General features: G+C 47.4%; 1 protein-coding gene across 3 annotated transcripts in view; it reads right to left on the minus strand.

The window, feature by feature from the left end:
• Positions 1 to 18349, minus strand: part of FOXK2 (forkhead box K2) — a 76309-nt gene extending 57960 nt beyond the window's left edge. Inside the window, exon 1 of one of the 3 annotated variants that reach the window (XM_059147546.1) lies at positions 17908 to 18348. In XM_059147546.1, coding sequence (XP_059003529.1) covers positions 17908 to 18320 — 413 coding nt within the window. In that variant the 5' untranslated portion in view covers positions 18321 to 18348. Of the gene's footprint in view, positions 1 to 17907 lie in introns of all 3 variants that reach the window. The other 2 variants (XM_059147544.1, XM_059147545.1) reach the window with 2 other exon arrangements.
• Between the last annotated feature and the right edge of the window lie 260 nt (positions 18350 to 18609).

Raw genomic sequence — 18609 nt, forward strand, 5'->3', positions numbered from 1 at the left:
GACTCGGTGATCTTTCCTTTTGCAAAATGAACTTAATGGTACTACACGTCTAACATTTTTAATAAAAAGAAAGCAAGGAACATTTAAAATGGAAATACGTATTCAGTACAGGAACATTTCTAAGAATCTAATACTTAAAAACTTAATTGCAATACTGTTTGCGATAGCAAAAATAATCTAAATGCAGGACAGTGGGGGATGGTGAAGTAAACACAGCATCTCAAACAGACAGGCGCTCTTGTGCATTTTGTTTAAAGAGTTAACATCATAGAAAAAAAGTCATATTGAGTAAAAAGAGACAAAAATCCTCCCTATAACAGAATTTAAAGCTACCATTTAAAAACAAATTAAAATAAAAACAAAATAAAAAATTCAAACCTATTTGTAAAGTAGTGCATATATCCTGTATTAACAGTGGCTACTCTGGATGATGGGATTATAGGTGATTTTTCATATCCATTTTTATAGGTCCAAATAGTCTATCACAAGCATTATTTTATATAACTTAAAGCTTTTTAATGCTTTTTTCTTTAACTTTTTTCTTTCTAAGACTTTATCTACTTATTTGACAGAGAGAGAGAGAGAGAGACAGTGAGACAGGGAACACAAGCAGGGTGAGTGGGAGAGAAGCAGGCTTCCCGCCAAGCAGGGAGCCTGATTTGGGGCTTGATCCCAGGACCCAAGGATCATAACCCAAGCTAAAGGCAGATGCTTCACAACTGAGCTATCCAGATGCCCCTAAAACTTTTTAGCATTTAAAAATAAACTTTACCTGAATATTTTAAATACTACCAGCATCATAACAATTCAATTTAATAACTATCTGAATTCCTTGGACCTAACTCTCCTAACTGGGTACCCAAAACTCTAGCCCACAGTCCCAATCAGTAGGCTGGTGGTTGGCCCTCAACCAAGTACCAGATTAGCTTGATGCACTCCAGCACAAACAAACCTTCTGCAACCAACTGCTAAGTTTTAAATTCTTTTTCCTAAATGGTGCTTTCTAACCTTGAGTGCCTGCCAGAAGCTGCTGGAGTTTTTTCAAAATATACACACACCCCACAGCCCCCCTCCCCTAATTAACCAGTCTCTGACGGGGGAGGGAGGTCAAGCATGGGTATTTTTAAATTTCACCACCAAGAAGCAGGGCCAGCATGGGGGTGTGAGACAGACACAATCCTGTACCTTCCATGCTTCCTGGAGGAAGACCACAAAGGGAGAGAGAAAGGGGCATGAAGTTAAGAATCCTGAATTTGGGCAGGGACACTTTGACAACAGGCCCCACAGGTCTGACAGCACATCCTACTTGCTCCTTACTGGATTTACCAGACAAAATGCTGTGCTTCCAGCTGATGTCAAAACGGCAAAAGCCAAAGTAATCTGTGAGGGTTTTCTATCACCTCCAATTCAACTGGTCCAAGTGAAATCCAACCACTTCCTATGGGTTAGGGTGGCTCTGAGGTGTTGGGTTTACTCCCAGGACCTCTTCAAGGGGCACACACTGCCCTCTGACAAGGACCTGGTGCCACTCCACACCCACGTGATCCTGATGAGGCTGCTGGTCTCAGGTCTGTCCACTGTAGCTCAGGACCCACGCAGAACCACCGGAGTGCTTCCACCCTTCTCACATGGTGACAGGGACTTCCCAGGAGCCCAAGCCTAGGTCCTTCCCCCCTCACTTCCTCTCCCTCCAGCCAGGAGTGAATTCACGTCTGCAGAAAGAGACTAAGGATACCACCACTGAGACAAACAGAGACGTCACAGCCCTTGCAAAGCACCTGAGACCACTTCAGCCCACATGTCCAAGCTGGGTGAAGCATGGATCACTCCACAGATCAAAAGGGGCCTAAGACAAGAAAGACACAGAATGAAGGAGATGCAGTTAAAAAATGAAGAGCAAAACAGGGTGGGGGGAGATCATGAGATTAGAATATTAACCAAACTGCACAGAGGCCAGCCAGGAGACCCCGGGCAGTACTCTCCCGTAGAGCTCAGCCCTGGCTCTCTGCCTCCTGTGTTCACGCTCCACCAGCAGCATCAACAGGAACCATCATCTGGAGCCTAGAAGTACGCCTTGCTCCCACTTCACGTCCGCCAGCTGCCCAGAACCATTCCTGCTCCGCCCTCCTTGCAAGAGCACCTACAGGTTCCTGCCTCCCTACTCCCAGGGAGCCGGGTATGGCCATAAATCCCAGCAAGAGGCAAGAAAATGCACAGAAGTACCTGGGACTCTGGGAAGTGCCCATCCTGCTTCCTGGAATGCAGAGGTGATGGCTATGGCTCTGCTGGTCATCGGAAACCATGAAGATGAGAGCCACAGTGAGTCTGCATTTTTAGAACGAGAGAGATACAGTCTATGGGTTCACAATCACTCATGTACAATTCTGAAATCCCCAAAGCCTGGTTTTGGTGTTATTTGCTCGGCTGTGAAACCCGATCTGGAGACAAAAATGTGCATGTTCCTCTGCAGAAACACAGTCTGTGGAGCAACAGCAATGCCCAGCCTTTGTGGGGAACGCCAGGAACTGAGTTACAAGCACTCGGTCACTCTTCTACAATCCCAAAAGATCTCTGTCCCGTGCCCACGGTTCTGCAGACCTGCCTCCCTGCTGGCTTCTGTGTCTGGTCACCCGAAGCCAGACTCAGGCCTGGCTCTGCCATCCATCTCCAGCCCCCTCTCCTCAGGCACAGGCCCACTATGTGGTCACGGGTTCATCCTTCCGCTCACGCGCAGAGGCCCATGGATGACGAAGGACAAACTCCCAAACAAGCAAGTGCTACCCAGCCTCGGGCCCCGGCCCATCTGCCTACATATGCAGCCTTCCACACTGTGTCTTATGCCAGCTGCCCCCCGGCCTCCCTGCCCCTGCCTCACCCCCAGTGACTACACCAACATTTCTGCCTTCTGCCAAGGCAGGGCCGTGTCTCCCTCACCTCACAGCTCTGCATGAAAGAGCTCAACCACTACGCACTCCACTCAGAAAATGCAGTTTCTCCATGGGCTCTTGTTCATTATGAAGAACAGATCTGACGTCAGAAAGAACCAATGTTTGTACTACAGTTTAAAGTATTTACCTCTAAACAAGAACGAGTGCCCTGCAGCCTCTGCGCTGCCTCAACTGCCATCCAAAGACTCCTGGGCCAACTCAACCAGAGCACGGACAGGTGCCTACACATCCAAAAAAAGAGACATTACTACAGGGTAGGAGAAGAGTGACTGAACTGTCCAAAGCACAGATGCCAAAACCAGGATAGTCTGGCGACTCAAACAAAACAGAGACCTGCTACCTGTGGGGGACATGTAGAATTGACACCAATAATTAATTCCACATTACTTCTCATTCCTCCTTTAGAGCAGAAGGGCAAACCTCAAATTTTTGAGAATTGGCGATTATTTTTATTTTTATTTTTTAAAGATTTTATTTATTTGAAAGAGAGTGAGTGAGAGAGAGAGCATGAGCAGGGGGATGGGGAGAAGCAGACTCCTCTTCTGAGCAGGAAGACTGACGTGGGGCTCGATCCCAGGACCCCAGAATCATGACCTGAGCCAAAGGCAGTCATTTAACTGACAGAGCCACTCAGGTGCCCCAAGAATTGGCAATAATTTTTAAAATACTCACTCCTGAGAGTTGACAGTGACATTACCTATCAGTGGGCACAGCTGCCACAATATACAGACACAACCTGTTCTAGGAACAAGACACAGCATTTCAAGGCAAGACTAAATATTGTTTTTAAGATTTTATTTATTTATTTGACAGAGATACAGTGAGAGGGAACACAAGCAGGAGGAGTGGGAGAGGGAGAAATAGGCTCCCCACTGAGCAGGGAGCCCGATGCAAGACTCGATTCCAGGACCCTGGGACCATGACCTGAGCCAAAGGCAAACGCCTCACGACTGAGCCAGCCAGGTGCCCCAAGACTAAATACTCTTCCACATCAGAAGCATAACACAAAGTAAGAAAATGATACACCAGTATCTTCAAATATTATATAACATACACAAGATGTTTCTCAGTTGCAAAGCAATTACACTGGGTTTAGAACCCAAATGGAATACGCTTTACTTACAGCAGGATATAAGTAGCTAGTATGCCTAAAAGAACAGATTACTCTCCATCAGAGCAATCAACTTTTAGATATAACCTTCCCTTACTACATGGAAATACATACTCATTACAGCAATTTTTTTTTTTAAAAAGGAAACATGCCTATTTGTAGACACATATTCTTGTCATCCCAGTGGTGTTTTGTTTATCTTTTTAAAAGATTATATTTAGGGCACCTGGGTGGCTCAGACAGTTAAGTGTCTGCCTTCGGCTCAGGTCATGATCCCACGGTCCTGGGATCGAGTCCCACATCGTGCTCCCTGCTTAGCAGGGAGCCTGCTTGTCCCCCACCTCTGCCAATCAATCTCTCTCTCTCTCTCTCTCTCTCTCTCTCTCTCTCTCTCTCGGTGTTGCTCATAAGTAAATAAATAAAATCTTTAAAACAATAGACTTTATTTATTGGGCCACCTGGGTGGCTCCGTCAGTGAAGCATGGGCCTTTGGCTCAGATTGTAATCCTGCGGTCCTGGAATAGACCGCAGAATCCGGCTCCCCTGCTCAGCGGGGAGTCTGTTTCTCCCTCTCCCTGCCACCCCCCACTGCTTCTTCTTGCCTTCTCTGTCAAATAAATAAATAAAATCTTTAAAAAAAAATTTTTTAAAAAGATTTATTTATTTGAGAGAGAGATTATGAGTGGAGGAAGGGCAGAAGGAGAAGCAGACTCCCCGCTGAGCAGGGAACCACATGGACTCAATCCTGGGACTCCAGGATCATGACCTGAGCTGAAGGCAGACGCTTATGTGACTGAGCCACCCAGGCGCCCCTTAATGGTGTTTTAAATCCAGGAACGCATTGGCTATACCACACGCAAACACTTAACATACAATTCCACCAGCACAATTACTCCATACACGCTGTTCTACAACTTTTCTTCTTCTTTCTATGTGGATAAATACACTTTAATGATTACATGGTATTTCCTTCAGTATAATGCAGTTTATATAATCTAAATGCCAAGAAAAAAGAAAAGATTAGATAAATTAGTACAATTTAAAAACCTATTTTAGTTTGTCTTGTAGATTTTCCAATCTTCTAATTAATGGCTGTTTTGGGCTTTGAATAGTGCTTAGTGATTTTAAAAAATGGCAAAAAGAAACTGGATGTGGGTTTGAATCTATCATTTCTAAGCTATGCACTTTCGGATTAACACCCTCCATGCCTCAATTTCCTCCTACAATAGGGACAAGAATCAATTCAACAGAGGGGCACCTGGGTGGCTCTGTCAGGTAAGTGGCCACCTCGTGATTTCAGCTCAGGGTCATGGGATCTGACCCTGTGTCAGGCTGCACACTTAGCTCATAGTCTTCTTAGGATTCTTTCTTTCCCTCTGCCCCCACCCGCTGCCCCCTCACCACCCACTCACACTTGGGTGCATACGTGGGCACTCTCTCTCCCTCTCAGATAAATAAAATCTTAAAAAAAAAAAAAAAAAGAATCAATTCACAGAGCCACTGAGAGCAGGTGCTGGGAAAGCCAGTGTGCCTTCAAGGGCCTGCTATCCCATCCTCATCGCCACCCACAGTAAGAATTCCGCCCTCCCCACTGGTGTGCTACATACATGGTAACATTTTAAAACATTATAATAACTTAAATGCAAATTATTTCTTCCTTTATGTTAAAGAAAAATGTTCTTCCTAGGACTGTAGATATTTGGAAATATTTCCTTAACAAAAATCATTATTATGGTCTTGGCTTTGGGGTGGGGATATTTTAAAGAAAATGGAGCCAATATATCAATAGTACAGACTACTGAAGAATTTCATATTTCCTGATTCAAGTTACTAACAGCAAAGACAGACTTATTTTTTTAAGATTTTATTTATTTTAGGGGCACCTGGGTGGCTCAGTGGGTTTAAGCCTCTGCCTTCAGCTCAGGTCATGATCCCAGGGCCCTGGGATCAAGCCCCGCATCCGGCTCCCTGCATGCAGGAAGCCTGCCTCCCCCACTCTCTCTGCCTGCCTCTCTGTCTGCTTGTGATCTCTATCTGTCAAATAAATAAATAAAATCTTAAAAAATAAAAGATTTTATTTCTTTTAATTGAGACATGGAGAGGGAGAGTGTACAAGGGGGGAGGGAGGTGGGTCAGAGGGAAAGGAAGAAGCAGACTCTCTGATGAGCAAGGAGCCTGAAGTTCCTTGGGGGTTGATCCCAAGACCCTGAGATCATGACCTGAGCCAAAGGCAGATGCTTCACTGACTGAGCCACCCAGCTGCCCCATCAAGATAGACTTACTAAGAATAATAGTCTGACTTTCATGTTATTTTGTACTCGAGGTAATTTAGAAAATTTTACTTTTTAAAAATGGGATAATAAATTTGACTTTACTCAAATGTTGTCACGTCACTAAATCCAAGAAAAAGTATGGCCACTATTACACTCAGTGCCAAATGACAAAAATGAGAATTAAAAGAATTAAAATTTTCACTCAAAAGAACTGACCTTCAGAAGTGACATCAGCAAAACAGCTCACTAAGAAGCTCCAAGTTCTCATTCACCCTCACCCCACACATAAACACACAAACAAACACTGGAAAACATGCAGCAACTGTCAGAACCAATTTGTAAAAACTCTGCAAGAGAGTTAGAAGTCTGCAAACACCAACTGCTGAATCAGGAAAGAGGTGCCACGGAACGGCAGGCAGATTTTAGATTCTCCTGCCCCTGACTGCTCCCTCTAGCATGGTAGCAACAGGCCTTGGTCTTGAAGCACAAATTATCTTCAAGCATAAAAAGTCTTAAAGTAATGGTCTTAAAGTAAACACAGTGTTAAAGTGGTGACAGCCAGGGTTGCCAGTGTGGGGCTGTTTTCCAGGTTTGGGGACAGAACGGACTTTGGTCACTATTGTGCATGTCTCTTCTAACCTGTCACAGACTACCTGCAGGAGAGACATAGGCACTCTTCTGGTGTTTTGTTCAACTCAGAAATAAGGCTGAAAAGGCTTGAAAACACTTCACGTTGAATAAAAATCCTCAGAACCTATGGCAAAACATTACATACAGTCTAAACATACACTACACTTCCTAAAGCAAAAGCTGGGGAGAGTTTCTCTGGGAAATTAGGACATTCAAAAGTAACAGTTCATATTAGGAAGTTCAGAATACTATACAGATGTCCAGGGCAAGATGCGTGCTTATACAAGACCTGAGAAGACTCTGGTTTTTTCACCTTGAGCTGATCCTTAGGCACAGTGCAAGCCTGATCAAAAACTGAAGGAGGGCCCAGGCACAGAGCCAATATGCAAAGCATGGGAGATAGGAGAGCTGCTCATGTTCAGGAAATCTCTGCCGAAACAACAGCAAACACAAGACAGAAACAGGACTTCAGGAACTACATTGTCAGGAAAAGAGTCTTTGGAGTAATAGTCTGGATAAGTCACTAGGCAAAGAGAACTCCTACAGCCTCTAACAAACAAAAAACAAACCTTCTGGGAAGGAGAACCTGATTTCCAGAGTTTATTATATTATAATGGTCGAACGTCCAGTTTTCAAAGACAACAAAATCAAAAGCCCCATGAAGAACAGGAAAGCATGACTTGGTCAAAAGAACAAAATAAATGAACAGAAATTATCTCTGAAGAAGGTGAGACATAAGCCTTGCTAGACAAAGACTTTAAAAACAACCATGTCACAGCACCTGGCTGAATCAGTTGGTAGAGCATATGATTCCTGATCTTAGGGTTGTAAATTAGATGTAAATTTTGTAAATTTACATTGTAAATTAAACCCCATGTTGGGTGTCGAGAGTACCATAAAATAAAATCTAAAAAAAAAAAAAAAGTATTTCAAAAAAACAACCATGTTATGTGCTCAAATAAATAAAAACACAAAGAACTAAAGGAAGTCAGGAGAATTACAAAGGAACAAACAGGAATATTAAAAAAAAAAAAAAGTAGAAATTATAAGATGTGGCAAAAGAGCAATCTGTTGAAGTTGAAAAGTACTGTAAATGAAACGAAAAATTTACCATAGGGGTCCAGCAGCATCTCTGAATAGGCAGAACAAAAAATCCACAAACTTAAAGATAGGATAACTGAAATAATTAAATGTAAGAAGCAGAAAGGAAAAAGAAGACTGAAAAGATCCTTAAAGAACTCGTGGGACATCAATAAGTAGACCAACACACACCTTATGGGAGTCTCAAAAGAAGAAAAGAAAAAGAGGCAAAAGGAAAATATTCGAAAAAAATAATGGCGAAAAACAGCTCAAATTTGATGAAAGACACAAACCTACAAATCCAAGAAACTCCATAAATTCCAAGTAGGATAAACTCAAAGGACCCGTAACAATATAATTAACCATCAAAAGACAAAGAGAGGGGCACCTGGGTGGCTCAGTGGGTTAAAGTCTCTGCCTTCGGCTCAGGTCATGATCCCAGATCCAGGGATCAAGTCCCGCATCGGGCTCTCTGCTCAGCAGGGAGCCTGCTTCCTCCTCTCTCTCTCTGCTTGCCTTTGCCTACTTATGATCTCTGTCTGTCAAATAAATAAATTTTTTAAAAATCTTAAAAAAAAAAAAAAGACAAAGAGAGAATCTTGAAAGCAGCAAGAGAGAAGTAACCTGTCGCATACAAGGACTCTCTGTAAGGTTAATGGCTGTTTCTCTTCAGAAGCCATGAAGGCCAGAAGACAGTGAGATAACATTTAAAGTGCTAAAAACAGGAAATAAGTTTAAAAATTAAAACTGTCAGCTGAGAATTATTATATCTGGCAGTCTGTCCTTCAAAAATGAGAGAGAAATTAAGATATTCCTCAATATTGGGATGCCTGGGTGGCTCAGTTGGCTAAGCGGCTGCCTTCAGCTCAGGTCATGATCCCAGCGTCCTGGGATGGAGTCCCACAACGGGCTCCTTGCTCAGCAGGAAGCCTGCCTTTCCCTCTGTCTCTTCCTGCCACTCTGTCTGCATGTGCTCGCGCTCTCTCTCTCTCTCTGACAAATAAATAAAATCTTAAAAAAAAAAAAAAAAAGATATTCCTCAATAAACAAAAATTGAGGGAGTTCATTAACACTAGACCTGCCTTACAAGAAAAAGCTAAAAGGAGTCCTTCGAGTGGAAAAAAAAGATCACTCTACAGTCACTCAAAACCATATGAAGAAATTATCTCCAGTGTAGGTAAAAATGTCAGAGAATATAAAAGTTAGTATTATTGTCATTTGGGTTTATAATTCTACTTTTGATTTCCTACAGAATTCAAAATACAAATCCATAAAAAATTATAAACATGTTATTTGGCACACAATGTATAAAGATGTAATCTGGGACAACATAAGAGGGAGGAGGAAGGACATACACAGGAGGAGAGTCTTTGATGTTGATATCATTTCAAAATAGATGGCTTTAAATTTAGGATGTTAAATATAATCTCCATGGTAAACACAAAGAAAATCTTTAAAATATACACAAAGGAAAAATGAGAAGAGAATCACAAAAGTAAAGGAAGAAAGAAAGAAAGAAATCACCTAAACTAAAATGAGAGTTAGGGGGGCGCCTGGGTGGCTCAGTGGGTTAAAGCCTCTGCCTGTGGCTCAGGTCATGATCTCAGGGTCCTGGGATCGAGCCCAGGATCGGGCTCTCTGCTTAGTGGGGAGCCTGCTCCCCACCCCTCCCTCGGTCTCTCGGCCTGCCTTTCTGCCTACTTGTGATCTCTGTCTGCCAAAAAAAAAAATCAGACAGGAAGAAAACAAGGGACAACAAAGCTGTAAGACATAAGGAACAACAGTAAAATAGCAGAAGTCTTTCCTTACCGTAATTACTTTAAACATTAGTGGATCAAACTCCCCAATCAAAATATTTGAGACAAAAAATTTAAATTTTTTTCCTTACAACAATATTAATGTTTACTCAGCCAACTCTTCTGTATCAAGCAAAGACAATATACACCACAACCCCATGAAGTCAGTTCAGTAATATCCTGTTTACAGAAAGAGGACCCTAAGGCTGAGAGATCAAACAGTCTGATCACATGGAGGAGAAGGCTCTCCTCTCCCCTGTTCAAGCTATGAGACTGTTCACTAACGAATGCCTGCGTTACTCATTCTTGCCTCACCCTCAATCTTTCCTGTGTGGAGAGAAAGACGCAGAGGAGATAACAAGTAACCTCTGAAATGTGGCTCTTAAGTGAAGACCCCAGAGAGCTGCCCTCCACAGAACAGAGAGGGCACCTAAGACTGATCTAGAACCTACTAAACACCAGGAACTGGGAAACACTCAACCAGTCTTCTCAGGAATAAAATCTTTAATTCTGTTATTCATTTTTCATGTTTGAATCATTTTTTTTATTAAAAGATTTATTTATTCATTTGACAGGTAGAGATTACAAACAGGCAGAGAGGCAGGCAGAGAGAGAGGAGGAAGCAGGCTCCCTGCTGAGCAGAGAGCCCAATGCGGGGCTCGATCCCAGGACTCCGGGACCATGACCGGAGCCGAAGGCAGAGGCTTTAACCCACTGAGCCACCCAGGTGCCCCTTGAATCCTTTTTAATAAATGTCCCTCCTTTATTTTTCACGATTTTATCTTTTACAGCAAAATTTCCTTATAGTCAATTAGTTATGTAGCAAAAATGTTTACAGAGAAAATACAGGACACAGGAAAAAATGCAGTATTGTTGAAACATCACCTACACGCTCAAAATGCTACTATATACTTACTGAAAAAGACCAGAAAGATGTAACAGTAAGTGTCCACCTTACCTGTTTAGGGTTTTTTGTATCCCATCTATTCAAGTGAAAGTCAAAAGATGAATTTCAAACTGCCAATTATTATGACAAAAAACCATAAGAAAACGGCATCTGACAGCAGTCTTTCGAAATATGGTTGTAGTGACACTAATGTCAGACTCCCTCACATCATCAGTTCATTTTTCAGGAAAACCCAGACAAACAAACAAAACCACGCCACCAGAACAATGCAATAGATTAATTCAATGTCTCTTTAACCCCATTAACTGTAAATATTTCCAGAATAACTTCACCAGTAAGATATGCCCGAGAGTACATATTCCAAGAGGGAGAATGCTGGGCTACTCCTTAAAATACTAAGACGAATCTTAAATCTAGCTAAGATTTATAGAAGGTGTTCCTCTGTGCGTGTCCTTCCAAAACTGCCAAGGGAGTGATTCCGCATCAGGCCACTCCATCTCAGGCTTCCTTTCAGAAAGGTGCCTGCCACTGAATTTGAAACAAATGCTATTAGCTTAAAGGTTTTAAGTGGGTATGATCTGTAAAAAATTATTAAGATTCACTCACGATAGCTCTAAGAAGGATATCCAACGGCTGTTATCAACTACTCTAAAACTGTGCTGGGCAGGGCTTCAGTCTTCCTCCCTACTACTGACATTTGAGGCTGGGTCATTATCTGTTGCAAGGGAAGGGACTATTCTGTGCATTATAATATTTTTAGCAATGTCCCTGGCCCGGCCCACTAGATGCCAGAAGCAGCACCTCCTCCCAGTTGTGCCAACCTAGCATGTCTCCAGATACTGCCAAATGTCCCAGGAAGGGGAGGGGGCCCTGGCAAGAACCACTGTTGTACTCTGATACCTTTCACGGGATAAGACACACAAGCAATCTGTGCCAAATGACAAACTTCAGCAAAAGCCAAATAATGTCTAAAATCCCTAAGGAATTATCGGCAGAGCACCACACACACACTCTAGAAACTGATGCACATAGGAAAGGCGGTTTTCTTTCTTTCTTTCTCTCTTTGCGGAGAGAGAGTGTGTATGCAAGGGGTCGGGGGAGGGAAGGAGCAGAGGGAGAGAGGAAATCTCAAGCACACTCCATGATGACCAGAGACTGACCTGCGGATAGATCTTCATGATCCAAAGATCATGACCTAAACTGAACCAAGAGCTGGACACTTCACTGACTGAGCCATCCAGGCACCCCAGGAAAGGCAGGTTTCTAAAAGCGCTTCCTAATCTCCCCAGGTGGGCGCTTCCTGGGATGACAGCAATGAGCACCTTGTCGCGGCGCTCAAACTGCCTCAGATCACAGAAACAGTGATGTGTGCCTTAAACAAGCCCTGTGTATTGTTCCGTTAGCATATTCAAAATTCAAAAAACCCTCATCAAAAACTGGGACCAGAAGTGTGGGAGCTGACTTACTGTATTACCACTATTTAAGATATTGTAAACTGCTCCAAAACCCAAACATCAAAGGAAAGAGGAGATGTTAAACAGATAAGAATACTATCCAAGATGTTGATGCCTTCATTAAAAGCTTCCTTATTTTAGAAACTGTCTTTTCTTCATTTAAAAAAAAAAAACCAAAACCAACAGAACACCTCTCTCCTCAGCGAAACAAGAGTTGCTGCATTTTCACAATGGAAAAATCTGTTGTCACTATAATAGCCTCATCTTCTGGATTATTTCCACCAATTATACATGAGGCTTTGCTGAGCTTCTGCAACTGTGGATCTAGATGGAAGGTGCTGGTAACTGGGGGAGTCAAGTCTGACTGGAATCCCATTACTAGACAGATGATCGGTACCTGAGAATGTTCAAGTAACAGTAACATCCTAAATCAGCACTCAGCGGGTACACATGTTCCGGATATAGACCAAGCGATGATGGCTTTGTGCCACTTCCAGGGGGTTACAAACACATATAGGACCTGGTCCCCACATCATGGAAGACCGGCACAGAGGAACCTGAGCAAGCTGAGTTACGGCACAAGACAATGAGGAGGGAAAGGAGGGAACATCTCTGCCTCCCTTAGCCTGACAGCACAGGGGTGGCGGGAGCGGGGGGGGGGGGGGGGGAGACACTAGTCCTGAGAACAGGCTCCAACACCTACTACAAGGGTCCTGAGCACCAATGTCAGCCTGGCAAGTGCTCAGCTGACATGACAGACCTGCAGAGGAGCCCGGCTTCAGGTCTGTAATGCCTCCCAGGAAGAAAACATAGCCCAAATTTCAAAAATGTATGTGCTTCCTTACATTTCAATAAAAAAGCAGTTTTAAAAAGAAAAACAGTGCACTGTGAATTATGAAGTTCTTCAACTAAACAGAGAAGCCATTCTTAATTTCCAAAACAACAGTTTGGCCAATGGCATTCACGAACAAGTATCCTTCAAATCAGACCACAAACGGGACAACTTTTAGCCAGTTCCCTTGCCTGACTTTGTAACCAAGGCAGAAGCAGTTTTTCTTGTCTCCCAAATCAGGAAAGTGCTGCAATGATGCTTACAGTTAGTTTGCAGTCGAACAGAACCAACAGAGACTGCAAGGGGAGGGCACCCCCAATGGACTCTTCCGGCGCAGCCTGCTGGCCACCACCAACCACGCCCCACAGCCTCTATGCCTAGGTGCCAGGAGGGAGGGGACTCCTCCCAGCTGAAGGAACTTCAAACTTCACTCACTACTCCAAGAGGCCCTAGATCAATTTACTGCCGGCATGAGTGCATGTGTACAGAGCTATGAGCAAGCTGAAGAGTGCTGGCCCTCAAGACTGATGCCCTCGGGTCACATTTTGTGACACATTAAGTCCTCACAGGCCCCTTCACACCAGGGCACACTCATGGACAAAACACATGTCGCCCCTGATGTACGAGGGACACAGGCACAGTGCTGTGTCGCACAAGTCACACAGTTGTTAGCCCATGTTACACACGAGAGAACAAAAATTCCAACAGTTTAAATGGGAAGGAGGAAGTCTAGCCCCAGGGTGCCCAGCTCCAAAGCCCATCCTCACCATCTCCTGATACAGTCAGACCCATAAGACCAAGACCACCGCAGGTGACAGGTCCTGCCACGTAGGCTTGTTTCTCAAAATGCATTATGAAGGGGGCGCCTGGGTGGCTTGGTGGGTTAAAGCCTCTGCCTTTGGCTCAGGTCATGATCCCAGGGTCCTGGGATCGAGCCCCACATCAGGCTCTCTGCTCAGCAGGGAGTCTGCTTCCCTTCCTCTCTCTCTGCCTATTTGTGATCTCTGTCTGTCAAATAAATAAATAAAATCTTTAAAAAAAAATAACGTTGTGAATTCAAGTTATTTTATTATACGTACTGCTGAAGCAAGCACATGAACTCAAGTTATTTTACATCTAAACTGTCTTAAACCACTCATTAAACATTAAAATAAACGGAATTTTGCCACTGGAAGAATTACCACATACTAGGTTAACCCAGTTGTTAGGTTATTTTTAACTTAGTAAATTAACAACTACATTAAAATAGCTGCCCGGTGTTTCCAGTATCTACAAATCAGTGATAAAATATATCTCACTTTGGTAAATGAAAACATATTATAGCTTTTAAAAAAAATTTTAGATTTATTTATTTGACAGAGATCACAAGTAGGCAGAGAGGCAGGCAGAGAGAGGGGGAAGCAGGCTCCCCGCTGAGCAGAGAGCCCGATGCGGGGCTCGATCCCAGGACCCTGAGATCATGACCTGAGCCGAAGGCGGAGGCTTAACCCACTGAGCCACCCAGGCACCCCATATTATAGCTCTTAAAGAAAAGCACACAGTGGTCATTAAAAGCAGTTAATTTGTATGCTGAGCACTTTTCAAAGTGCAAAGCCCATCTGCCCCTCTGCTATGGATGTCTCCCTACTCATCACCCACTCCTGAACCCAGGAGTCCAGACATCTTGGTTCCCGGCTCTCAGCTTTGTATACCAACTGGTCAGTCGCAGGTCATAAAATATAAAGGCATCTCAGCCAACCCCGCAGCCCTGGAACAAGAAAACATGAGAGACCTCACTAGTGGGTCCTGCTCTGGTCTTCGAGTAAGACATCCCCATGGGATGTTCTGCTACGAGGTCCTTCACACCTCGTCTGTGTCTGCTCTGTGGGCCGAGCAGGCCTCTGTTGCGTCTCTTGGGGGTTCCTTCACCCACTTGACCCCAGTGACCCACAGGGTCTCCACTCTTCCCAAGCCTCTTCTTAACTCCACCCTCCCCAAAACAGTCCCCTGCCCCACAAACTTCTTACACCCTCACTTCCACTCACTCTCCAGCCCCACACCTAGCCTCCCTCCTCATCCTCCAAGAAGTCCTGATCGCCAAGCACATGGCTCTCCGAGGAACGTGACATCGGTGACATCTGAGTCGCTACACTTTCCGAAGGCCATCTCCACTCCTGGCACTGCGCTTACTCTCCTCTTTCTGTTAACTGGTATTCTCTGAGAACCTCGGTTCTGCCCCATTCCCACTTCTAAACCCAACCAAGTCATTGTGAGCTCCTTCAGTTCTTTTCTTGGGAGTCTTTGTGTGGAAAGCTCCAGAACCACTCTCTGCTCACCTCTCTCCACTCCCAACCTTCAAGGACGCTATCCCTGTTTTAATGAGAAAGTCCTCAAATGAGACATTAACAAACGTAATCTGCAAGTTAAAACGTGCCATACAAGAAAGAGAGGGGTGCTGTATCATGAACTGATTGAGAATTAATTTAGCATAGGAACAGGTCACTTTTCTTAATAAACTCAAGTGTAGTTTCACATGTTAAGTAGTTTGGGGCAATAGCAAATGCAACCTGTTCTATTTATGTTTGGCTATTAGATATTCTAGGACCTTTCTGATCAAATTCACTTGAGAGGTTTCAAAGTACTTGAACAACTGCTAAAGAGTTGCTTATTTTTATTTATAAATTATACTTAGTTTGCTTCCACGGCAACAAGAGCAACAACACACCCAGACATTCCTGCCCAGCAGATCTTCCTGAAACACTTTATTGCCCACTCAGGCACCAGAACGGATCCCTAGACAAGTAAGAACCCAGGCCTCAAAGAGGACACTCTTCATTCTGTCACTGACCATATTGAAAATGCTCCCCAACCAGACCCAGGCAAACGTCACACTCTACATTGAGGCCCAAGGTCCCTTCTAGCCTAAATTCCATGTTTTTCAGCACCAGGCTCCTGGCCCAGCGACACCCATAAGGCCACCTCCAGCTGCTCACTCCCAGGAGCACCCCCACAGGCATACATGCACACAGGTGGCCCAGGGTTCTTCCACTGAGGCCACCCCTACTCCCTAGTACCAGTAACACCTGCACCTCCAGTTGAGTTAGATGCTCCTGGAGAGGAGAAAGTTTGCATTTCTGTACACACAGCCCCACATAATTTGTGGAAATCACCTGTTTTCTGGAAAAACCGCATGTCCTGGCACTCACGTGCATGCTCAGCAACCTCCCGACACACTTGAGAATCCGTTTGCTCACCAACCATCTGTGTTCAGCTCTTACCCAAACGGCTTAAAATACAAGGGCCAGCGCACAGGATCACCGGCCTCATCTTTCTCTACTCCCCTTCAATTAATACGTTACTTGCTATTTTAATAGAATGACGAGTCATTCTTTAAGCCTAAATTACTTATGTACTCTGCAAGTCCTCCGTATGCAAATTTTTAACACTAACTACAAGACACAAATTCACTCTAAAATTGGAATTGGACTAAAATCACTATTGTTCAAATAAGAGACCAACCAGGGATTGCCCTGGGTTTTTTTTTAACTTATACAGTGATTTTCAATTCAGAGGACAAAGCTGCATAACTGCTCGAAATCACATGTGCTTTTAAACTTGCACAAACTGGGGCGCCTGGGTGGCTCAGTGGGTTAAGCCGCTGCCTTCGGCTCAGGTCATGATCTCAGGGTCCCTGGATCGAGCCCCGCATCAGGCTCTCTGCTCGGCGGGGAGCCTGCTTCCTCCTCTCTCTCTGCCTGCCTCTCTGCCTGCTTGTGATCTCTGTCGAGTAAATAAATAATCTTAAAAATAAACTTGCACAAACTGACTTTTTGACTCAAAAAGAACTTGTAACTTAAAACTACGTTTAGTTCCCAAGAAAGGATTTTTAAGGCAATTTCTCTACGTTCAGCGAGTACAGGCGCCTTCGCGGCGCTCCCCTCCGCAAGCTGCGGGTCTGGCCTCCAGCACGCGGCAGGAGCGCGGCCGCGAGGAGGCTGCTGCGACGTGCGGTCCCGCGAACAACACCGTCCGAGGAGAGCCCCGGGCCCAGGAGAAAGGCCGGGCGCGGTGGCCCCGAGCCGGGTCCCAGGCGCCGGCCAACGCCGCGCCGCATGCGCTCCTCAGCCGTCCTCCGCGCGGCCGGGACCCCCGGGAAGGTGGCCGTGGGCGCCTCCCCCGCAAGGTCAGCTCACCCCCGTGCGCGGCCGGTCCGCGCAAGCGGGCCTGGCGGAGGACAGGAAGGATTTTCCGGGAAAACCTCAAAACGCTCGGAGCAGAGGGCCCGAGTCCTCCACCGCGACCTCGAGCCGGCCGTCAACGACGCGCGCACGGCGGCCGGGCGACCCCCGAGGAGCGCGCCCCCACCGCGGCCCGGGCAGCCTCCCGGGCGGCGCGCACACCGGGGCGCGGGCGGGCGGCGGCGCAGCTCGGCCGCAGCCGCTCGGGGTGGCGGACGGGACCGGAGTCCGCTCCAGGCGGAGCAGGCGGGCCGCGCGCCCGACGCGCCGGGACCCTGCGCCGGCTTCCGAGGAGCCGCCGGGCCGCAGCGCGGAGCCCCGCGAGACGGGCCCGGGCCCCGGACGTTACGCGGCGGGCGCGAGTCCGAGGAGCCCGGAGCGACCCCGCGGAACGCCGGCCGCGAGCCTCCCGCCGCCCTCCGCGCGGGCCCCGGGGACGGAGACACGCTGCCGCGGCCGGGGCGGCGGGGTCGCGGGCGGCGGGAGGCTCGAGCCGGACCCGCGAGGCCCCGGAGCGAGCGCCGGCCCACGTGCGCAGCGGCCCGGGCCCCGCGCCGCGCCGGGAAGGCCGGCGGGTCCGGCTCCGCGTCCGCCCCCGCCCCGCCCCCGCCCGGCCGCCGCGGCCGCCCCGGCCCGGCCCGGCCGCCCGCCGCACTCACACGCGCGGCAGCTGCAGCGGCGGCGCCCCGCGCCTCTGGAACACGCCGTCCACGAACACGCCGTTCTTGCCGAGGCAGCGCAGGTAGAAGTCGCCGCCCGCGTCGGGCCCGGGCTGCGCCGACGGCTCCGGGGCCGCCCCGCCATGGCCGCCGCCGCCCGGGGGCGTGAAGATCTCGAGGTGGCGCCGCGAGATGAAGCTGGAGTGGCCCATGCTCACGTCCACCGAGCCCTGCGACGAGTTGCGCCCGATGGTCACCGAGCGCTTCTTCATCAGGTACTCGAACTCGCGGCCCTCGAGGCGCGCCACGGCCCAGCCGCCCGGCGGGGACCCGCCGCCCGCGCCCCCGCCGCCCCCGGCCCCGCCGCCCGCGGGAGGCCCGCCCGCGCCCGGGAGCGCCGCGGCCGCCGCCATGGGCCTGCGAGGGCCCGGGCCGCCTTCCGCCGCCGCCGCCGCCGCCGCCGCCGCCGCCACGGAGCTGAGGGCCGCGCGAGGCCGCCGGCCGGCGAGCGACGAGCGGCGGCGAGGGGCGGGACACGCGCGGCGCGCTGCGAGCCGGCGGGCGCCGCTGACGGACGGCCGTGCCGGCCAATGGGGGCGGCGCGCAGCAGTGGGGCTACCGGCGGCCGGCCAATAGCGAGGCACGCCGCCCGAACGCCCGCACGTCCGGCCGCGGCGCCCGGCGCAGGCGCGGCTCCCAGCA

Source organism: Mustela lutreola, chromosome 15, assembly GCF_030435805.1.
Source record: "Mustela lutreola isolate mMusLut2 chromosome 15, mMusLut2.pri, whole genome shotgun sequence".
NCBI lineage: Eukaryota > Metazoa > Chordata > Mammalia > Carnivora > Mustelidae > Mustela > Mustela lutreola.